This window comes from Crinia signifera, chromosome 7 (assembly GCF_055691185.1).
Source record: "Crinia signifera chromosome 7, ASM5569118v1, whole genome shotgun sequence".
NCBI classification, from domain to species: Eukaryota; Metazoa; Chordata; class Amphibia; order Anura; family Myobatrachidae; genus Crinia; species Crinia signifera.
Window position 1 is genome coordinate 11,566,123 of NC_139223.1, and position 24,728 is coordinate 11,590,850.

General features: G+C 47.3%; 2 protein-coding genes across 2 annotated transcripts in view; both read right to left on the reverse strand.

Annotated features, from left to right (window-relative positions):
- LOC146019767 (serine protease 33-like) overlaps positions 1–24,728 on the reverse strand; it is a 154,596-nt gene that overhangs the window by 76,090 nt on the left and 53,778 nt on the right. The gene's annotated exons all lie outside the window — the stretch shown is intronic.
- LOC146021065 (serine protease 33-like) overlaps positions 1–24,728 on the reverse strand; it is a 50,839-nt gene that overhangs the window by 4,095 nt on the left and 22,016 nt on the right. Inside the window, exons 4-6 of the mRNA XM_083154866.1 lie at positions 21,105–21,376; positions 18,037–18,206; positions 16,163–16,315 (exon numbers count right to left, since the gene is read on the reverse strand). Coding sequence (XP_083010992.1) covers positions 16,163–16,315; positions 18,037–18,206; positions 21,105–21,376 — 595 coding nt within the window. The remainder of the gene's footprint in view (positions 1–16,162; positions 16,316–18,036; positions 18,207–21,104; positions 21,377–24,728) is intronic.

Sequence of the window (24,728 nt, forward strand, 5' to 3'; positions counted from 1 at the left end):
TATGTATGTATGTATGTATGTATGTATTACTGGTGAGCTGTGTGTGGTGTGCAGTATGTGTGATATAGTATGTATGTATGTATGTATGTATGTATTACTGGTGAGCTGTGTGTGGTGTGCAGTATGTGTGATATACTATGTATGTATGTATTACTGGTGAGCTGTGTGTGGTGTGCAGTATGTGTGATATACTATGTATGTATGTATGTATGTATGTATTACTGGTGAGCTGTGTGTGGTGTGCAGTATGTGTGATATACTATGTATGTATGTATGTATGTATGTATGTATTACGGGTGAGCTGTGTGTGGTGTGCAGTATGTGTGATATACTATGCATGTATCTATGTATGTATGTATTACTGGTGAGCTGTGTGTGGTGTTCTATGTGTATGTGTGCAATATGCCCCCCCCCCCCCCCCCCTAATGCAGGGTTCATTTTATTTGTTAAGAATTTTTTATTAAGGTTTTTATTATTATGTTTGGAGAACCACTGTTATAGATGACACAATGAAACATATAGCCCAGGCAAAAGCTTCATATTGGCCTTAAATGTTTAAATTTGTAGATTAACCTTCACTCCATTGGGACTCAGAAAAGGTCAGGTAGGACCCCAATTTTCAGAAGTGAAGGGTCCCAGGGACCCACTTTTTTGGTGGGTTTTCGCGATCACTGCCCTCTGAACCCGGCCTCCTCCGCGGCAGTAGCGCAGAGAGGGTATATGGTGTGGTACACTACACTCAAGGACACCCCCCTTTTGAGAGACCACACCCCCTTTTCCTGAGTGCGGCCCTCGACCATTTACTGGCGCCCCCCCAACTGATATTATTGCCCAATCCTGGTTTATACGGTAGTGTGACTGCTGTCCGTACCCCATCTTTTTATACAGTACTGTAGCTGCTGTCCGTACCCCATCTTTTTATACGGTAGTGTGACTGCTGTCCATACTCCATCTTTTCACACGGTACTGTGACTGCTGTCCTTATCCCATCTGTTTATACCAGGGCTGGGCAACACCGGCCCTCCAGATGTTAATGAACTACACATCCCAGGATGCTTTGCATTAGTTTTGCTATGTGGCCATGCTGAAACTGATGCAAGGCATGTTGGGATATGTAGTTCATCAACATCTGGAGGTTCGGTGTTGCCCAGCCCTGGTTTATACGGTAGTGTGACTGTGTCCGCAGCTCCGTACCAGTTTATAAGTTACTGCTGTGACCACAGACCGCACCCCACTGTTTATTTAAAATTTCTCTGTCCCACGTACTGTGGCTGCTCTCCGTAGCTCCGTACCCCATCTGTTTATAAGGTACTGTGGCTGCTTTCCGTACCACATCTTTTTATACGGTACTGTGGCTGCTGTCCGTACCCCATCTTTTTATACAGTATTGTGGCTGATGTCCGTACCCTATGTTTTTATACGGTAGGTTTACTGCTGTCCGTACTCCATCTTTTTATACAGTATTGTGGCTGCTGTCCGTACCCCATCTTTTTATACGGTAGTGTGACTGCTGGTACCCCATCTGTTTATATGGTACTGTGACTGCTGTCCGCAGCTCTGTACCAGTTTATAAGGTACTGCTGTGACCGCAGGCCGTACCCCACTGTTTTTTTTTTATTAATAAAATTATAAAAAAAATCTCTGTCCCACGTACTGTGACTGCTCTCCGTAGCTCCGTACCCCATCTTTTTATATGGTACTGTGGCTGCTGTCCGTACCCCATCATTTTATATGGTAGTATGACTGCTGTCCATACCCCATCATTTTATATGGTAGTGTGACTGCTGTCCGTACCCCATCTTTTTATACGGTACTGTGACTGCTGTCCGTACCCCATATTTTTATACAGTACTGTGACTGCTGTCTGTGCTCCATCTTTTTATACGGTACTGTGGCTGCTGTCCGTAACCAATCTTTTTATACAGTACTGTGGCTTCTGTCCGTACCCAATCTTTTTATACGGTAGTGTGACTGCTGGTACTGTTAGATTGCAGCGCTCAGCGCCTGTCTCCATACACTGTTTAGTGTAAGGCTTACAGTCTGCCTTGTCCCCTTGCAGCCAACGCAGCTAGGCGTCACCCTGAGTGACAGCTCGCTTAAGCGAATAGCAGGGCAGAGACCCCTGACCCTGCTGGTAGCGTTCCCTTTCCTGTGAGGAAGTCCCCGCGTAGTGTGTGCCTCAGAGCGTATGTGACTCCGTCCATGCTGTTTGTAGCTCCACGTGCACCGGAGCGCATAGGAGCAAGTCCCCGCTGTAATCCCGTTACCAGCGTGACCTTTTGCACAGGGAGATCAGTCATCATTGGCAGCAGCGAGACTGGGAGAGATACCGCAGCGTAAACCAGCAAACTGTCATTGACCCTGCACGCGCCAAAACGCTACAGCTAAGTAACAACCAGAGACTGTCGATCCCAATGTACCAGTTTGTATTACCGCTTGAAGTTAACTACTAAAGTACTGTTGTAACCTACAAGCCTGCCACTTGAATAAACCCTTCATTTGGTTATATCTTCTAAGTGTGAGGTCTGACAACCACACTGCACGTACTTATAGACACTCTGCCAATAGGTTATGGGCCCAGCACGTCACGTGCGCGAAGATTAACCCCCTGAAGACAAAGTGCTAGCGCAGTACATAAAAGAACACAAAGGAATTATTTCTAAATTGCCATTTGTGGGAGAGTTAACGAGAATGCACAGTACAGGGCATAGCATGAACTTTCCAAAGCTCAAAGGCTCAGAGAATTATACTACATGGAAGTTCGCTATGGAAATGCAGCTTAAGAGGGAGAAGCTATGGAAAGTCACAATAGCCCCAGGAGATAGTCCAAACCCAGAAGAGGTAGACAAGGCCATTGGCACAATAGGCCTGGCTGTGGAGCAGCATGTTTATTCTACTATCTGTGGGAAGGAGTCCGCTAAGGACATGTGGACAACTCTACAAGGTGCTTATGAGAATAAAGGCTTAATGAGAAGGATAAGTCTGAGACGCACACTGTATGGAACAAAGCTGAATGCATGCAAGGACGTGAACGATTATATTGATAAGATACTATCGATAGCTCAGCAATTGGCATGTGTAGGAGCAAAAGTGGATGAGGAAGAAGTGGCGATGGTAATGCTGCAGAACTTGACAGAAGAATTTGACTTCCTAGTTGTCGCACTAGAGTCAAATGAAACCAAGCTTACAACTGAAGTTGTGAGAGCCAAACTACTACAGTTCCAAGAGAGAATCCACAAGGATGCCATAGCTGAGGGTTCTGCCTTAGTAGCAAAGGGGGTACTTGTTTCCTAGAACGGCCACAATCGTGAGTGATCGTGGCTCTTAATTAAGGGACACGATCCTCACGATGTGGCCGATTTTTTACAATTTTTTGACTTTGATTGACAGAAATCGGGTCAATCGGTCGGTCGCGACCAATTAAAATCGGCCGCGATGCGACCGACCGATTGACCCGATTTTTCCATAGACTTCAATGTTAAAAAATCTTTTAACATTGAAATCGGTTGGTCTTGTGCCATTATAATGGCACAAGATGAGATGGACTTGATTAAGTCCATCTCACATAGGGAAAAATGATAAAAAAGGTGAAATGGGCCAATATGACCCATTTCACATTTTTTATGTGCCCGCCATGACCCCACGATAGACGTGAACCCGAAGCGTGGCGAGCGCAGCGAGCCCGCGAGGGGCGGCGGTGCGCGTCCTCCGACCTTTTCATTCCCCTACTATCCACTAGGGCGTGGAGTGAGAATATAATAGTGTGGCGAGCGCAGCGAGCCACCGAGCCCGAAGCGTGGCGAGCGCAGCGAGCCCCGCGAGGGGACGCGTATACCTGTGAAGTGAGACGCGTCCCCTCGCGGGGCTCGCTGCGCTCGCCACGCTTCGGGCTCGGTGGCTCGCTGCGCTCGCCACACTATTATATTCTCACTCCACGCCCTAGTGGATAGTAGGGGAATGAAAAGGTCGGAGGACGCACACCGCCGCCCCTCGCGGGCTCGCTGCGCTCGCCACGCTTCGGGTTCACGTCTATCGTGGGGTCTAGCACACTTATTAACATTTGGGGGGGCAATTTAAACAAATCGGGTGTAAAAAAAAAAAAAATCGGGTGAAAAATCGGCAGATCGGATCGGTCGCATCGTATGCGACCAAATCGCATGCGATGCGACCGATCCGATTTTTTATCTTACGACCACAACGATCTAAATCGTTGTGGCCGTTCTAGGAAACAAGTACCGCAAAGGGTGCGAAACCCAAGAAATGCACATTCAAATGTTATGTGTGCCACAAAGTAGGGCACAAGGCTTCAGAATGCAGGCTGAAGAACACTAGTGGCATGCACAAGCGGCATGATAAGAAGAACGAGTCAGCACTGAATGTAACAGACAAGCCAAGGAGGGATCTCTGGTACATGGACTCGGGAGCCTCTAGACACTTCAGCTGCAACAAGGAGTGGTTCAATTCTTTAACACAGTGTAACCCCACAACAGTTACCGGGATTGGTGAAAAGGTCCTTACTGCTTCAAATGTTGGGACAATCACAGTGAGACTAAGAATTGAGGGACAGACAGTAGTCACAGATATCCAAGACGTCCTGTATGTACCAGAATTGGGAAGTAACCTCATCGCTATCAGCGTACTCGAGGCAAAAGGCTACAGAGTCCAGTTTGCAAAGGGCAAGTGTATGGTGCATAATGAAAGAGGGACTGTAATTGCCTCAGCAACCCGATGCAACCAACTATACGTCCTAGACACAGAGGAATGTGTAGCTTTGGCAGCCTCTGCTGAAAATGAGTCGATGGAACTCTGGCACAGACGTTTGGGACACTTAGGATATGATAATGTCCAGAAATTAGCTGATGGAATGGCAACAGGAATCACAGTGAAGGACACCGGAAGACCTGTGTGCGAGAGTTGCATAAAAGGCAAGCAGACCCGCAACCCATTTCCCAAGTCAGCAGGCAGAGCAGAAACACAATTAGCTCTGGTGCACACAGATGTGTGCGGACCAATGGAAGAGGAGTCAACCAGTGGTTACAAATACTTCATGACTCTCATCGATGACGCCACAAGAATGACACACGTATACTTCATAAGGAAGAAAAGTGAGGTGGTCAAGAAAATTGTGGAGTACAAGAACCTAGTGGAAACTCAGACGGGCCTAAAGCTAAAGGTCCTGAGGTCCGACAATGGGGGAGAGTACGAAAATGAAGTTCTAACCGACTTTCTCAGAAAACATGGCATAAAGCATCAGCTGACGATGGCCTACACGCCTGAACAGAATGGCGTAAGTGAAAGGGCGAACCGAACAATCGTTGAAAGAGCACGAGCGATGGTGAACGATGCTGGCCTGGAGAAGAGTTTTTGGGCAGAATCTGTATCTACTGCAGTATACCTGAAAAACAGAACACCTACAGTGGCCGTGAAGGGAAAAACCCCCTTAGAGGCCTGGTCTGGGAAGAAGCCAGACATCAGTCACCTCCGCGTCTTTGGGAGCAGAGCTTATGCGCATATACCAAAGGAGAAAAGGAAGAAACTTGACCCAAAATCAAGACAGTGCATATTGCTAGGCTATTGTGAGGAGAGCAAAGGGTACAGGCTCTGGGATGCAGAGAACAGACGTCTTCTAAAATCAAGAGATGTGATATTTCAAGAGACAGCATCACCCACAAAAGCAAAAGAGCAAGAAAAGCAAGCACTAGTAGAGGTATGTGAAATAGAAAGCATACCTGAAACAGAAAATACTGAAGAAGGAAGCGAACCAACTAATAGAGCTTCTGTAAGAAGAAACAAGGGCATACCAGCCAGGAGATATGAGGAAGAATATGCGAATATTGCTTTCAGTGAACCTCAGAGTATTCAAGAAGCGAAAGCGTGCAGTGATTGGGCGAAATGGAAATCTGCAATAGACACAGAGCTTCAGACAGAGAAAGTGTGTCTTCTGAAGAAATCCATATATGGCCTAAAGCAGAGTGGTCGTTGCTGGTACATAAAATTGGACACAGTACTACTTGAAATGAATTTTATTAGATCAGAGACTGACCACTGCCTTTATCACAAAACTCTGGGAGAAAAGTTGTTCATCATAGCAGTCTATGTGGATGATATACTTATAGCAGGTCACGAAGATCACATTACAAGTGTGAGAGATCAACTGAAACAGAGATTCAAGTTGAAAGACTTAGGTCCAGCCAATCATCTGTTGGGCATGAGAATTGTTCAAAACTTGCAAAAGGGAACAGTCACAGTCGACCAACAAATGTACATCGAGGCAACAATCTTGAAGTATGGGATGGCAGACTCCAAGTCAGTGAATACACCAATTGACAAAAGCATCAAGATTACAAAAGGTATGTCACCAACCACACAAGAAGAAGCAGAGGAAATGCAAGTTGGGCGAGTAGAAAACAACCAACAGTTGCTCTCTCAACAACTGAGGCCGAATACATGGCTCTTACAGAGACATCAAAAGAAGCACTCTGGATCAAAGAGACTTTGTGTGAGTTAGGTCTACTTTATGAAGAAGAGACTATCAGTATCGCATGTGACAACAGGGGAGCAATAGATCTTTCCTGTACTACCAAGCACCATGGAAGGTCGAAGCACATCGCGATAAGACACCACTTCATCAGAGAACTAGTGGAGAACAAGTCCATCGATGTTGAATACATTGCAAGTGAACAGAATGTCGCTGACATGCTTACTAAAGGACTGTCGACAAACTTGCTTATTAAGTTCGTGAAGGACTGTGGACTTGTCTAAGTTCAAAATGTTGATTTGAAGTTCTGATGTTCTGAATGTCTTTTCTCTCTAACCATATTTTCGGTTACAGGTATCACAAAAGGACAGAGAATTGTATTAAGTTCTTTTATGTAGCCGAAGACAGCCTTGAGCGAGGGGGAGTGTTAGATTGCAGCGCTCAGCGCCTGTCTCCATACACTGTTTAGTGTAAGGCTTACAGTCTGCCTTGTCCCCTTGCAGCCAACGCAGCTAGGCGTCACCCTGAGTGACAGCTCGCTTAAGCGAATAGCAGGGCAGAGACCCCTGACCCTGCTGGTAGCGTTCCCTTTCCTGTGAGGAAGTCCCCGCGTAGTGTGTGCCTCAGAGCGTATGTGACTCCGTCCATGCTGTTTGTAGCTCCACGTGCACCGGAGCGCATAGGAGCAAGTCCCCGCTGTAATCCCGTTACCAGCGTGACCTTTTGCACAGGGAGATCAGTCATCATTGGCAGCAGCGAGACTGGGAGAGATACCGCAGCGTAAACCAGCAAACTGTCATTGACCCTGCACGCGCCAAAACGCTACAGCTAAGTAACAACCAGAGACTGTCGATCCCAATGTACCAGTTTGTATTACCGCTTGAAGTTAACTACTAAAGTACTGTTGTAACCTACAAGCCTGCCACTTGAATAAACCCTTCATTTGGTTATATCTTCTAAGTGTGAAGTCTGACAACCACACTGCACGTACTTATAGACACTCTGCCAATAGGTACCACATCTGTTTATACAGTACTGTGGCTGCTGTCCGTACCCCATCTTTTTATACGGTAGTGTGACTGCTGGTACCACATCTGTTTATACAGTACTGTGGCTGCTGTCCGTACCCCATCTTTTTATACGGTAGTGTGACTGCTGTCCGTACCTCATATTTTTATACAGTACTGTGACTGCTGTCCGTACTCCATCTTTTTATACGGTACTGTGGCTGCGGTCCGTACCCCATCTTTTTATACGGTAGTGTGACTGCTGTCCGTACCTCATATTTTTATACAGTACTGTGACTGCTGTCCGTACTCCATCTTTTTATACGGTACTGTGACTGCTATCTGTAGCTCCGTACCCCCTTCGGTGTATAAGGAACTGTTACTGCTATTCGTACCCCAATTGTGCATATGGTACTGTGACTGCTGTCCGTACCCCATCTGTTTATACGGTACTGTGGCTGCTGTCCGTACCCCATCTTTTTATATGATACTGTGACTGCTGGTACTCCATCTGTTCATAAGGTACTGTGACTGCTGTCCGTACCCCATCTGTTTATAAGGTACTGTGACTGCTGTCCATACTCCATCTGTTTATGCTGTAGTGAGACAGCTGGTACTCCATCTCTTTACTGTGACTGTTATCTGTAGCTCCGTACCCCCATCGGTATATAAGGAACTGTTACTGCTGTTCGTACCCCAATTGTGCATACGGTACTGTGACTGTTGACTGGTTTGTGCTGTGATAGATATGGAGGAGGAACATCTGAGAGGAGAGAAGGAAGCACATACCAGTGCTGCAACTGCTGCCAGCAGTCATAGGGTGAGATTCTCTATCACAGAAATGCGGTAAAAACCCCGTTATCTGGGTTTTTACCGCATTTCTGTATTCTCTAACCCCCCTTCGCAGTGTCAGCGCTGCGGAGGGAATCGCCAGAAAAAGCTGGCGATCCCCTGCAGAAGCCTATGGGCTTCTTATCGCAGCGCTGTGTGAGGGATCCGTCACGGATCCCTCCCAGCATGCCCCGCGGCCGGAGCGTCGGTCTGCGCATGCGCAGACGGACTCCCGGGTCATAGACCCGGAAGTCCAGCAAAGGCGCCGCATCGCAAGGGACAGCTCTTACCGCAAGAGCTGTCCCTTGCATTAATGACCGCATAGTTTAGAGAATATGCGGTCATTAGAAATGCGAATGGATAATGGATGCCCGGATACAGGATACTCGACCTGTATTATTTTTTAAAGCAGGGCTGGGCAATTGCGGCCCTCCAGATGTTGATGAACTACACATCCCAGGATGTTTTGCATTAGTTTTGCTATGTGGCCATGCTGAAACTGATGCAAGGCATGCTGGTATGTGTAGTTCATCAACATCTGGAGGGCCGCAATTGCCCAGCCCTGTTTTAAAGTGTTCAAAATAGACAGGAAATGAGTGGAAATGAAGGTAATTGAGGTTAGTAACACCATAGGAACAAAAACAGGGCAAAATTCTGTGATTTTAGCTGTTTTTATGAGTTTTCCCAAAAAATACAGATCCAAACCCAAAAAGGGCGGTTTTGGCAAAACCGAATACAGATCCAAAATTGGAGTCTGATACAGATCCAAAACCAAAATTGCAAAAAGTGATTGGCGCACATCTCTAGTAATGGGTGGTATCCACTAATACAAAAATGTGGTAAAAACACAGTGGTACTTGTGTACTTTCACGGCTCCCATCGCATGCCATATGTAGTGGCATGCGATGGCATGCTATGCGATGCGATTTTTCCGTGTTTTCATGCATTTTTGGTAAAAATCTGATGCGATGCGATGTCATTTTTCACTGAAATTAAGGACATGAGTTGAAATCATGTAAAATGCACCCCAAATGTCATTTTTCACACTACCACCTCCACTATCAATGCCAACCCGAAGCGTGGCGAGCGCAGCGAGCCCGCGAGGGGAGGCGGTACGCGTCCCACGACTTTTTCATACCCCCACTATCCACGTTGGAGAGGAGAATAGAAAGTGTGGCGAGCGCAGCGAGCCCGCGAGGGGCGGCGGTACGCGTCCCACGACTTTTTCATACCCCCACTATCCACGTTGGAGAGGAGAATAGAAAGTGTGGCGAGCCCCGCGAGGGGACGCGGATACCTTCACACGTATCCGTGTCCCCTCGCGGGCTTCACAGGTATCCGCATCCTCTCGCCACGCTTCGGGCTCGGTGGCTCGCTGCGCTCGCCACACTTTCTACTCTCAACTCCACACCGACGTGGATAGTGGGGGTATGAAAAGGTCGTAGGACGCGTACCACCGCCCCTCGCGGGCTCGCTGCAGTCGCCACGCTTCGGGTTGGCGTAGATAGTGGGGGTGGTACAGTGTGAAAAACATTTGGGGTGCATTTTACATGATTTCAAATCATGTCCTTAATTTCAGTGAAAAATGACATCGCATGCGATCTCATACGATCGCATGCGATGCAATGCGATTTTTCCACATACGATACACATCGTGGGAGCCGTGAAAGTACACAAGTACAACACAGTTATCAGGGTTCTTACCACATTTCTGTATGCTCCAAACCCCCTCCGCTAGGTCAGCGCTGCAGAGGTTATCGCGATACTTACGGCGCTGCCTTGCAATTAGGACTGTGGCAGGTTGGTGGGACAACCACCATAGGCAGGCTAGTCGAGAGTGGCTCCATCTGTAGATAAAGGAGTCCTACTGGTCACAAACAATCCCTGTATACCAGTATAAAACACGAAAAAGGGATAAAAGCCCCACTTTCTACATAAAGAACATGATACAGAAATCAATCAGTTTTTGGTAGCACTTCTAACTTTTGTACTCCTCAAAAATTATTTAATTTTTGACAATAAATTCTACCTTCAAGTGTGTGCCCCCACTTATGCAAACATATACCATGGTTGGTGGGAGGAGGCTATGGTTTTCAATGAGGATAACGGAGTACACTCAATATATCATCATCTGGATCAGATATATAGATTACCTGATGATGCATTTGTCTGTGTCCCCCCCCCCCCCCCCCCCCCTCTTGAGCTCCGGCTTAGGGGCTGCACACATGCACCTAGGTGCATGAGTGCCAATAGGTGAAACTGGGTGGCTGAGGCTCCGGCCGATGATGACCACTCACCCAGCCAGTGACGGTCACTGCCAGTCATAGATCCCACACTCCACCCCTGAGTGGCGAACAGCGGGACACTGCTAATTCCGACTGTCCCCAGTACCTTCAGCCAGGAACATCCGGAGGGGGACTCAAACTGGGGGAAGGTCCGTCTTCTCGCGATACCAGGACAACAAAAGGGTTGAGTACCAGCTGAAAGGCCTGTTCCGTACACACCACATATTAAAAAATCATTGTACTGCATGGAGTGGCCGCTGCTAATAGGTCAAACTGGACAGTTTATTGTTAGAAACTGACTTTTCCTGATCTAGAACTAAATCACTGTGGGGGGGTTTTCTTGCCACTCCCAAGATGGCTGCCTTACTTGGTAGCTTGTGAAATACACAACCCATGAAGTTATTACCCAAAATGCCTGCACCAATCCTGCATTATGCTTACTGTGAGCTCAACAGGGCAGCCATAAGGAATGCTGGGCCCTGGGAAAAATGTTGGGGGCGTGTCCTAATGGCGGAGGCGTGACCACCTCCTGTGATTAGGCCCCACCCCTAAAAGGTTTATGGGGTGAAAAACCCACTTTAAAGTCAAGGGGGCAGTGTCACCCCCCTCAGCAGCCGCAGCACATACCTACAGCATCACTCTGTCAGTGAGATGCTCATTCTGAGCCTGCTGTCAGCACTGCTGCTCAGGAGAGACCGAGAGGAAGGGGAGATTGGACCAGCAAGCCTTGGCCCAGGTAATTAGTACCCCCCCCCCCCCATCCCCCCTCTCGGCAGCCCTGGCACTCAAGGATTTTTTTATGTCTGTGTGACTTGTCTATTGCTCTATTACCTATATCGGTACTTATGTATTATCTGGGCTCCCATGTTAAATGCACCCCATTTTTTTATACCCCTACTATCCAACTACGCAGGGAGTTGATTTTATATAGTGTGGTGAGCGCAGCGAGCCACTGTGCCCGAAGCGTGGCGAGCCCTGCGAGGGGCCGCGGTCTCATAAGAAAAACGGGAGCCCAGATATTACATAAGTACCCCTATATCTTCTGTATTAAGGTGCCAATTCTGGTTCACACGGAGTGAACCGAATTGGGCCCCTGCCCCGATGGTCATGTTTGCACATTTCTGCTCATGTGTAAACAATAAGCATGGTTTATTTTATGTATGTGTGGCTTGTCTATTGCTCTATTAAATATAACTATGAAATAAGGGGCCTAATTCAGACCGGCTGTGCATGGTGGCATATATGTCGCACCCGCGGCTATGTCGGAGCAACAATTAGCATGGTTATATCTATCAGTTAGTTACATTTCTCAGCCGTAACCAAACATCCCCTTTCCCCATCTCCCATGTTGGGTCCTTCAGACCGTTATCCACTAGATGCCAGCACAGCGCACTCATCCATGGGGGAATCTCCAGACCTCAGGAATCCTGGTCTGCAGGTAAGACAATGCTTTAAAACGGGAATAATTGCTGTGATAATACCGCAATACAATTTAATAATGTCAAATATTACAAAGAATTTTCGGTACTTATGTAGTATCTGGGCTGCCGATTTTTTGATTGTATGCCTTAAGTTAAGGCATACAATCAGATGCGATGCGATGCGATGCGATGACCCGATTTTTCCATAGGATTCAATGTTAAAATGGACTGAGTCCATTTTAACATGGAATTCAATGGGAAAAAGGGGTCCTTTTCATACCCCTACTATCCAAGTGGGCATGGAGTTGGATATAAACCTGTGGCGAGCGTAGCGAGCCACCGAGCCCGAAGCGTGGCGAGCGAAGCGAGCCCCGCGAGGGGACGGTATTCTGTGTCCGCTCGCCACGCTTCGGGCTCGGTGGCTCGCTACGCTCGCCACAGGTTTATATCCAACTCCATGCCCACTTGGATAGTAGGGGTATGAAAAGGACCCCTTTTTCCCATTGAATTCCATGTTAAAATGGACTCAGTCCATTTTAACATTGAATCCTATGGAAAAATCGGGTCCATCGCATCGCATCGCATCGCATCGCATGCGATTTGGTCGGGTGCGATGCGATGCGATGGACCCGATTTCAAAATCGGCAGCCCAGTTACTACATAAGTACCGAATTTTCAAAGTTCCAAAAATACCATTTTGCGCTGTTATGTGCGTATGTTGGCGCTACTATCCCAACTATTGTATGGAACTGCTGCTTGGCTTAGCAAACCGGTCTAGAGGTGCCTACAGAATGCCAAGTCTTCTCCTTACCCTGGGGAAGTCTGTTCTTTGACTATTGCTGGGTCATCTGCAAAAGATGCTGTATAAAGTTGTCTGATAAATAAATTCAATTCAGAAGAAATTATTTTTATTATTATACTAAATCATATGCAAAACGCAGGGGGGGTTCTGGTTGCCTTGAAACTCCTTCCTCTTGACAAGTGCCTTAAATTAAACAATAGCACTGGTATATAATATGATCAATAGAGCTGCCACCACACCATGCAGTGTAAGGGACAGAGCGGAGCTGCTGCACATGCCCAGTGTACCAGCTTATTCTACCACATTTACTGTATGTGTGGATCTGAGCCCTCAGACATCGCAATGGACCAGAGAGCAGCTTCCAGGAGGAAGATACAGGAGCCTTTCTATGAGCTGGGAGATTGTGAGCTTAAAAAGTGCAGTACTGGTTCTATTATGCTTGTGTATATAATTTATTATATGTTTAAACATATCCTGACCACTTTAAATGTTTGAAACAGCCTATACCAGTGGTAGCCAACTTCAGTCCTCAAGAGCTACGAACATTTCACATTTTCCAGACAACCTAGCTGCTACAAAGGTGCAATCATTATTCACATTTTAAAAGATCCACAGGTGGAGCTAATTACTTCACTTGTGATTCTGTGAGGAGATCTGGAAAACATTAACTGTTGGTAGCTCTCGAGGCCTATACCATATCCTCCATCATGACCCATTACATTAGATACAAAATGATCTGTTCCAGGACTTCCCTCTTACTTATATGATTGCTGTCACCTGTGTTGACACACCTTTCTTATAAATGAACTAGTTCAACACAGGTGACGGCAATCATAAATTAAGAGGGAAGTCCATGAACAGAGAATTTTGTACCTAATAAAGAGGGTCATGTTGGAGGGTATGTTACACTATAGACCAGCGGCATTCCATACAGTATCCAGTGTATAAAAAAAAAATCATGGCTGTTACCCTCCCCCTGACTCCCATACTTACTCCAATGCACTGCAGAGTGGGATATTTTGGATTACATCAGGGTGGCCTACCTGACCCTCTGCTTCAGGGAGACAATGGGGGTTATTCTAGTCCATTCTTTCTGACAAAATCCTTCTTAGATGGACAAAACCATGTGCACTGCGGGTGGGGCAGATGTAACATGTGCAGAGAGAATTAGATTTGGGTGGGCTTTTTCTTCAAAGTGAGATCTATATTGAAGTGTAAAATCATGCAGTCAGTATTTTCCCTGCACAGAAACTAGGGGTAAACTATTTGAAGGATTTTTAAGGGATGGTATCCAGGAATATTTAGATCATCACCGTCTACTCAGTACTAACCAACATGGGTTCGTGAAAAATCGTTCATGCCAAACTAATCTACTAGGGTTCTATGAAGAGGTTAGCAAAAACCTTGATAATGGAAATGCTGTAGATGTGATTTTCCTAGATTTCGCTAAAGCATTTGATACTGTCCCACACAAGAGATTGATTAATAAAATGGAGAACCTAGGATTGGGTGAAAATATCTGCAGATGGGTAGGGAATTGGCTATGTAATAGAGAACAAAGAGTGGTTGTGAATGGTGCCGTATCAGATATGATACCGGTACTAAGTGGAGTGCCCCAGGGTTCGGTTTTGGGGCCCATTTTGTTTAACATTTTTATTAACGATATTGGGATAGGGTTACTCAGCAATGTATCCATCTTTGCGGACGATACAAAATTTAGCAAAGTTATCAAATCATCAGATGTCACCATGCTTCAAAATGATCTTGCAATTCTAGATGAGTGGGCAAAAAAATGGAAGATGAGGTTCAATGTAGATAAATGTAAGGTTATGCACCTTGGGAGACACAACCAGTGTGCAAGTTACAACCTTAGCGGAGAGGAACTGGGTAATTCCATACTTGAAAAGGATCTAGGAGTCCAAATAGACAGCAAACTAGGATGTAGTGCCCATTGTAATGTAGCTACAAAAAAGGCCAACAAAATTCTGGCATGTATTAAGAGGGGAATGGAAACTAGGGACTCAAGGGTAATTATGCCACTGTATAAAGCATTGGTGAGACCTCACCTCGAGTACGGAGTACAGTTCTGGGCCCCACACTATAAAAAGGACATCATAGAATTAGAAAAAGTCCAAAGGCGAGCAACAAAGCTTATTAGGGGAATGGAGAATTTAAGCTACGGGGAGAGATTAAGCAATTTGGGACTATTTACATTAGAAAAGAGACGTTTAAGGGGGGACATGCTCAACATGTACAAGTATATCAAGGGCCAATATAAGGAACTGTCACGCACCCTCTTTTCTACTAGAAAGGAATCTAGGACACGAGGGCATGAGTATAGATTAGAAGAAAAAAGATTTCATTCAGCTAGTAGAAAGAATTTCTTTACGGTCAGAACAGTCAAACTCTGGAACTCTCTTCCCAGAGAGGTGGTAACGGCTGGCTCATTAAATGCGTTCAAGGCAAAGTTGGACAAACATTTACTGGAGAAAAACATCCATGGGTACAAATAAGAAATATAATCTGTCTGTAAAATATCAGAACCAACCAAATCAGCAATGGATATCTATACCAGGTTGAACTAGATGGACGCAAGTCTTTTTTCAGCCTTACCTACTATGTAACTATGAAACAAAATAACTCACCCAAATCTAATTCTCTCTGCACAAGTAACATCTGCCCCCCCTGCAGTGTACATGGTTTTGTCCATCTAAGAAGAATTTTGTCAGAAAGATTGAACTAGAATAAACCCCAATGTTCTGTTCTTGGACTTCCCTAGTAATGTATGATTGCCAGCACCTGTGGGGAGCTAGGTAACTGATAAGAAAGGTGTCACCACAGGTGCTGGCAATCATACATTACCAGGGAAGCCCAGGAACAGAGCATTGTGTCCTCCTGGAGAGGGGCATGCTAAGAGGTATGGATAATGTAGGATTGCCAGCACCTGTGGGGAGCTAGGTAACTGATAAGAAAGGTGTCACCACAGGTGCTGGCAATCCTACATTACCAGGGAAGCCCAGGAACAGAGCATTGTGTCCTCCTGGAGAGGGTCAGGTAGGCAACCCTGATTACAGTTGGAAACCCCCCCCATCTAAAAACCCTGCATTTGCCACTGTAAATGATTCCAAAATGTGAAGACATGTGAATCATTATTAATATGTTCATCACAGTAACAATCATTATGGTCTGTGCAGTAACTAACAGGTCATTAGGAGCAACAACAATGCTGTGAATACAGAAAATGAGGATATGAAGCTTTTGGATGCTCCACTGCCTCTATTGGCATGACTGGTGGCACTGGCATGAGTGGTGGCACTGGCATGAGTGGGGGCACTGACATTAGAAGCGACATAGATCCAATCAGAGTAAGCAGGAACGTAGGTGTATACTCCAGGCCGGTCAGGTAACGCGCATCCCTGTCCCCAGCTCACAATGCCAACTTCATACCAAACGCCCTGTATGGCACAGACCAGGGGTCCTCCAGAGTCTCCCTGCAAGATAAAATGCTAAGTATCAGACAGTTACACATAATAATGTCACAGTTTTAAAATATTTTGCTTCACTGTCTCCAAAACAATGATTACACCACTGACACGAGGCCTGAATGCATGGTGGACATTGCAATCTACCCATAGGCCAGGATGACACTCACCAGGGATGCCATTCTATTGAGGGCACTGCCACGTGGTGCCATCGACATCCAGAGAGCAACATACCTCCACAACCGTTTGGTATTGCAAGCAGGATGCTCAGCCGCTATCGTAGCTGCGGTCTACGCTGTTGCTTAGCACATACTTAGGATGCCCTGATGCTGCCAGCCCCACCCCATTGTATGATGTCATGATGACAGTCAGTCAGGGGGCAGGGCCAGCAGTCAGCCTTGTGTTGGATAGTGATGGCCATCAGTCGGTTACCCATCGATGGTACCAATGCTGTGAAACCATCTGGTAGGTAACAATCGATTCCGACTGCGGGTCCCAATTTCATACCAACAAATGTTGGGAGGTATGTAAGTTGTCCACGAGCCCTCTTGTGGCTGGCTGCGCTTGGCACACTATTATAACCCCCCCCCCCTCCCTCTATGCCCACTGGGATGGTGAAGTATGAACCCCTTATAAGTGCCTAATCCTAACCCTTCCTTAGCATAACCCTAATCTTCACTCCCCCCCTATCCCCAGCCTGATTCACGCCCGCATACTCACCACGTGATCCCTTCGGGCATTGGTGGGATTCAAATAAATTAACAACAAGTTCTATGTCCTAATGCCCATTGCACATAAAGCTGCACGCTCTAATGCCCATTACACATAAGGTTACACACTGTAATGCCCATTACATATTATGATGTACATTATGATGCCCATTATATATTTTGCTACATACTGTGATGCCCGGTACACATTATGCCACACACTATGATGCCCATTGCATATTTGATACACAAGTGCCACCTACCTACATACTCATTGCTAGGTGTGTGTGGGGTGGGGGGGTTTGCTCAATGCCAGGGGCTTCATGCATGTTGCCAAGGCGAGTACATGCTGGTTGAAAAATGGGAGTAAATTTATTGTTGTGAAATGCTGCCGCACTGTGTAAGTACCACCGCTGCCAGCCGCACACAATGTAAAGCTGTGACAGCCGAGCAGAGAGAGCTGGGCTGGCCAGCTGTATACTGAAAGCAGGTCCACGGCTATTTTGAACTCTGCCGCTGGATCGTGAGCTAATAGGAGTTTGTGGCACAGCAGCCACTCAGGAGCCACCATTGTTGCTCCTGATTGACTGCCGGACTGCATGCTCCTATTGGCTCGTGGTGCAACAGTAGCATTCAAAATAGCCGTGGACCTGCTTTGTGTATACAGCCGGCCAGCCAAGCGCTCTCTGCCCGGCTGTCACAGCTTTACATTGTGAGCGTCTGCACCTGTCTAAATCACAAGGAGCGGACAGCAGTTATTCTGCAGAAACGATAGTATATTAGATATTTGATGGCAAGTGGGCAGCTTGGGCGCCGGCAAGAGAGATGATCAGGAGCAGCAGCATGGTGGGCGTGGTGGAGGAAGGTGGGCACTACTCTAGAATGGAGACATATTTGCATGTAAACGAGCAGCTGTTCCTTATCTGGAGGATTTTGTGGTCAATCAGGCCGGTCCCGGTGATTATTGATGGTGTTACCAGGGATTGATAGATCTTATCAGGATAGATATAGATGACATACCTGGCAGGAGTCCTTCTGTCCCTCCTGGCTCCCGGCACAGATCTGGTCACTAGGGATGATTGACACACTAGAGCTGACACCAGAGTTGATGTGGTACATCTGGTCACAGGCACTGTTGCTGATTAGTGGCATCATCACTTCTTGCAGGGTCCTCGGGTATGGCAAGCTCACTGCAGAGAGACAGTCATACATATACTGATTCACCGGCCAACAAGGGAACACATCATAGTATAAGTGTAATATTACCATAGTCTGATCCCAGAGTCCTGCTAACTGGGGGTCTTATCTCACATCATCCATGGACATTATACATTCCCCAAATCCCCTATATACACTCCACCATAGGAACAAATGGTCTTTAAGTCGGACGCGGTGGGAGACAATTTTGAAGATGATGTCGACGATGATGAGTTCTAGGCAGTGCAGCCTGGTACTTCAGGTGAGGACTACGAAGAGCATGTTTCAGATGAGTTGCATGGTTCTTCTTCTTCTGGGTCTAGCGCTAGCCATTCCTCCTCTTACTCTTCTTCCTCCTCTAAAAGGATCTTCTGTTAGCAGTGCAGCGCGAGCTCGCAAGTGCACGGCTTAGTATGCAAAGAGGGAGACTGGCAGGTGCGACTGTAGTGTGAAGCACAAGAGGGCAACGAACCTTTCTCGTAGGAAAAGGAAGCAGCGCAGCCTCCCAGGGGTCATACACTGCGACTACACTGCGGTTTTGCGTGGGTTGCGTGAGAGTTCTGGGGTCAAGAATGTCAAAGGGGATTATGTTGATGTGTTCTCTTTGACCTATCAGACCAAGAAGGAGTTTGAGGCGGCTAGGGCTAAAGGTGGTATTGGAGTGGAGACGTTCCGATCCTATGATAATTGGCTAGCCGGATTTTGTGTTTTTGCTGCCTGTTACATGGAGGATCGGCCGGACAAACACGTCAACATTATCAGGTACATACACATGGTACATGATATGCAGCACAAATATGGGGGATTTGTGTGGGGAGTCTATGATGAGCAGTTTAGGAAAAAGCAAGATTGTATGCACGTGATTGATTTTGGCTGTAAGGATGTAGAAGTGTGGATGGAGGTGTCCAGGGATCAGCTCGATGCGAAGGAGGCTGCTCTTTTTGTACCTGGACCTGTACAGCCCTCCATAGAGGCACCATTTGCCATTGGGGAGATTCCCCCATTGCATCTATCTGGTGTGGCGGGGAGCATGTGGCATATGCAGAAGCAAAAATGTTCCTAATTGGGCCCAGAGCAAACTTTTCAGGCCCAAAAAACACTCCCCCCCCCCCCATCCACCATGGCAAGCACTACTGTGGCTGTGACTAACCTTGCAGAAATGTGCTGCTGAAGGCATTTTAGTGTCAGCTCCGCCCCTCCACTCTCACTGATGCTGGGTGGAGCCAGGCTAAACTATGCCACACCTCCTGCCATAATCAATAACACTAACAGCAGATGTGCCTGCAACAGTGCACAGGAGGATGAGGGGTTTGTGTGGAAGCATAATTGGGTGTAGAAGGAGGGCCTGTCCCCAAAATGGCATAGGCCCTGTAGAAGGCAGACCCCCTGCACTTACTATTCCTAAACCTATGGGCAGATGCCTTTAAGTTGGTAGGTGCATAACTGGTACAAACAAAGAGATTAGTCCACATGTTAACACAACCTGGAGTAGGCATTATTGAATTTAACAGGATACAGGTGATACACATCGGTCAGCATGATGAGGTGTCAATGTTTCCTGGGCTAAGTACTGTACAGCCATACTGCACTGTGAATCCCTGATAACACAGTGACAGGCTTGGGCATATGCACACCTTTTTATAGAGCTATGTAAACATGCACCTGCAGTTTATTCAGTCTAACCTTTAAAGGACCCTACATACACAGAGATTTGTGTCAGAGATTCATAACGTGAGATTCCGCATGAGAGATTCACAACTGTCACAAAGTGACGTAAAAAACTGCATGTCATCACAAAAATAATGTTATATGCTATAGACAGTAATTTCCAAAATAAACTTATACATAAATAAAAAAAAATCATCAATAAATAAACGTTGGTGGCATGGTGTGTACCCCCTCCCCCAACCAAATAAACATTGGTGGCCAGTGGCCTTTAAGCACACATTGGTGGCCAGTGCACCCCCACAAACATTAAATGTTGGTGCTGTAGTGTCAACCTCCTCCCCAAATCCTTAAATGTTGGTGCTATATTGTGTCTCTCCCCCCCCCCCCCCCCCCCCCAAAAAAAAAAAAAACATAAACCTTGGTGATATAGTGTCCCTGCCCTCCTCAAACATATAAACTTTGGTGATATAGTCCCCCCAAAAAATCATGTAAACGTTGGTGATATAGTGTGCCCCCTCCCACTTGTATCACCGTCCAGTTGGCTCAGTGTTGCGCCCCCGCTGGGATTGTAGTTCTACACACTAGAGTGACAGGAACTGGAGGAGGGTGCACCTGCATCCTCCATTGATGCCGCAGCCGTCTGGGGCGAGCCCACCGCTGACAGTTGGGGTGCCGGAGGGAGGAGGAGAAGCCAGCTATATAGCAGGTAGAAGATCCGGCGGCTCCTGGGTGGCGCCACGGCAGCTGCAGTGATCGCTCAGAAGGCCACCAGAGGCAGAGATGTGTGGGCCTTCTGAGCGATCATAACAAGCAGGGCTGATATGTATTGCAGTCCCGTGAGGCCGCAAATTTGTATCGGTGTGAGGGTTATACACAAAGCGATAGTAAGCCACTTTCTGATGACTCAGATGTGATGTTATTGTGATGAGTCATGCACAATAACTTTCAATCCCAGAGATACTGTAGCACATAACGTTTAACAATTTTACTACATTGCAACATTTACTACACATCTCCTGGTTGGTAGCTATAAAAACTGGTAAGCGCAGTATGTTTAGTGCTACAGGTGATACATTGGAGGATAGTTACCGTACTATGTATAAAATAGGCACCTCACCAGTGACTAATGATTTGGTAAAAACCAGATGAGGTTTTGGAACAGTTCTAACAATTTTGCTCATGTCCAGTCCAACATACAATATAATTAATAAGTGTATCCTTACCGCCATATCTTATGGTACCCCATCCAGTTACCCAGCAGTTCATCCCGGATGTGAAGCTCATAGAGGGCGGAGGCAGGCACACCGGAAGGATGTAATCAGTATAGGTAATAGGACTGGACAGTTCAATCAGAGCGATGTCTCCGACGGATCCCACACCGGCATACTGGGAGTTCACCGTTATACTCTGCACATTAGATGTAAGCTGGTGATTACTGGTGACATCCAACTGGTACTTGCCCAGGACAACTGTGTAGTCTGAGGGACTGGTAGACCTAAGTGACAAAGACAAACACCTTCTGAGAAACTTGAATATTTCACATGTAAATCAGAAATTATTTAGGAACTCCGCATTGTGTCTTCACAGGAGTCCTCAACTCTCACCAAACATCGTTCAGCATTACCCAACATTTACTAACAGACAGACAGAGAAGAGACTCTGCACTCACAACCATATCATCGCTAGGAAAAGAGGATTAAATTTAATAAAAACCTTTTTGATCCTTCAAGGATTATAGGAGGGCAGAACACATTTATGGCAAGCTGCTCAATCAGAGGTGATGTCACTCAGGTGCCAAAAGGGAGGGGTAATTATGGTTAGGAAAAAACATTTTGTATCCCAATTGCACACTGAGTGAGAAATGTACATATAATAATCAGATAAGATTTTAGGAGGGTAGGGAGCTGGGTTACATGGGTACTTTGAATGTGGCGGGCTGGGACCTCCATCCTCAATAATTTGAGCGGAGGGAGTGCTCCACCCACCAAAGTCAATACTGTGGACAGGCCTGTCTGCGTCACTAATTTGGTCGGTCCGACGTCTCTGTTGGATTCCCTCTTGCATTCAGAAGATGGCAGTGGGGACTGACTGGCCTGGCTGTTTTTTTAGCAGAGTGAAGTAAAATGGGCAGGGTGTGTTTTGCCATTTCAAAATTGGCCTAGGCATATTGCACATAAGTCCATCCATACAGCAATATGAAATAAGTGCTTGGAAGACTGAACTGATCCAGTCACACTGTAAGTTATATGTAAGTTATGTGTGAACCAGACAGATGGACAGTAATCAGGTAGAGTTGGGTATTTGGGAGGGTGGAATTAAGTTCTATTAGACATCTGTAGAGATTCCAAGGGACACTTAAATGTTTGGAGAGTAACGTGAATACAGCTGTTTGTGCGAGGGGAGGATTCCATAGAGTGTGTACAGCTGTTTGTGTGAGGGGAGGATTCCATAGAGTGGGTGCAGCTGTTTGTACGAGGGGAGGATTCCATAGAGTGGGTGCAGCTGTTTGTGCAAGGGGAGGATTCCATAGAGTGGGTGCAGCTGTTTGTGCGAGGGGAGGATTCCATAGAGTGGGTGCAGCTGTTTGTGCGAGGGGAGGATTACATACAGTGGGTGCAGCTGTTTGTGCGAGGGGAGGATTCCATAGAGTGGGTGCAGCTGTTTGTGCGAGGGGAGGATTCCATAGAGTGGGTGCAGCTGTTTGTGCGAGGGGAGGATTCCATAGAGTGGGTGCAGCTGTTTGTGCGAGGGGAGGATTCCATAGAGTGGGTGCAGCTGTTTGTGCGAGGGGAGGATTCCATAGAGTGGGTGCAGCTGTTTGTGCGAGGGGAGGATTCCATAGAGTGGGTGCAGCTGTTTGTGCGAGAGGAGGATTACATACAGTGGGTGCAGCTGTTTGTGCGAGGGGAGGATTCCATAGAGTGGGTGCAGCTGTTTGTGCGAGGGGCGGATTCCATAGAGTGGGTGCAGCTGTTTGTGCGAGGGGAGGATTCCATAGAGTGGGTGCAGCTGTTTGTGCGAGGGGAGGATTACATACAGTGGGTGCAGCTGTTTGTGCGAGGGGAGGATTCCATAGAGTGGGTGCAGCTGTTTGTGCGAGGGGCGGCATTCCATAGAGTGGGTGCAGCTGTTTGTGCGAGGGGAGGATTCCATAGAGTGGGTGCAGCTGTTTGTGCGAGGGGAGGATTCCATAGAGTGGGTGCAGCTGTTTGTGCGAGGGGCGGATTCCATAGAGTGGGTGCAGCTGTTTGTGCGAGGGGAGGATTCCATAGAGTGGGTGCAGCTGTTTGTACGAGGGGAGGATTCCATAGAGTGTGTACAGCTGTTTATGCGAGGGGAGGATTCCATAGAGTGTGTACAGCTGTTTGTGCGAGGGGCGGATTCCATAGAGTGGGTGCAGCTGTTTGTGCGAGGGGAGGATTCCATAGAGTGGGTGCAGCTGTTTGTGCGAGGGGAGGATTACATACAGTGGGTGCAGCTGTTTGTGCGAGGGGAGGATTCCATAGAGTGGGTGCAGCTGTTTGTGCGAGGGGCGGATTCCATAGAGTGGGTGCAGCTGTTTGTGCGAGGGGAGGATTCCATAGAGTGGGTGCAGCTGTTTGTGCGAGGGGAGGATTACATACAGTGGGTGCAGCTGTTTGTGCGAGGGGAGGATTCCATAGAGTGGGTGCAGCTGTTTGTGCGAGGGGCGGCATTCCATAGAGTGGGTGCAGCTGTTTGTGCGAGGGGAGGATTTCATAGAGTGGGTGCAGCTGTTTGTGCGAGGGGAGGATTCCATAGAGTGGGTGCAGCTGTTTGTGCGAGGGGAGGATTACATACAGTGGGTGCAGCTGTTTGTGCGAGGGGAGGATTCCATAGAGTGGGTGCAGCTGTTTGTGCGAGGGGCGGATTCCATAGAGTGGGTGCAGCTGTTTGTGCGAGGGGAGGATTCCATAGAGTGGGTGCAGCTGTTTGTGCGAGGGGAGGATTACATACAGTGGGTGCAGCTGTTTGTGCGAGGGGAGGATTCCATAGAGTGGGTGCAGCTGTTTGTGCGAGGGGTGGCATTCCATAGAGTGAGTGCAGCTGTTTGTGCGAGGGGAGGATTCCATAGAGTGGGTGCAGCTGTTTGTGCGAGGGGAGGATTCCATAGAGTGGGTGCAGCTGTTTGTGCTAGGGGAGGATTCCATAGAGTGGGTGCAGCTGTTTGTGCGGGATTTCATAGAGTGGGTGCAGCTGTTTGTGCGAGGGGAGGATTCCATAGAGTGGGTGCAGCTGTATGTGCGAGGGGAGGATTCCATAGAGTGGGTGCAGCTGTTTGTGCGAGGGGAGGATTCCATAGAGTGGGTGCAGCTGTTTGTGCGAGGGGAGGATTCCATAGAGTGGGTGCAGCTGTTTGTGCGAGGGGAGGTTTCCATAGAGTGGGTGCAGCTGTTTGTGCGAGGGGCGGCATTCCATAGAGTGAGTGCAGCTGTTTGTGCGAGGGGAAGATTCCATAGAGTGGGTGCAGCTGTTTGTGCGAGGGGAGAATTCCATAGAGTGGTTGCAGCTGTTTGTGCTAGGGGAGGATTCCATAGAGTGGGTGCAGCTGTTTGTGCGGGATTTCATAGAGTGGGTGCAGCTGTTTGTGCGAGGGGAGGATTCCATAGAGTGGGTGCAGCTGTATGTGCGAGGGGAGGATTACATAGAGTGGGTGCAGCTGTTTGTGTGAGGGGAGGATTCCATAGAGTGGGTGCAGCTGTTTGTGCGAGGGGCGGCATTCCATAGAGTGAGTGCAGCTGTTTGTGCGAGGGGAGGATTCCATAGAGTGGGTGCAGCTGTTTGTGCGAGGGGAGGATTCCATAGAGTGGGTGCAGCTGTTTGTGCTA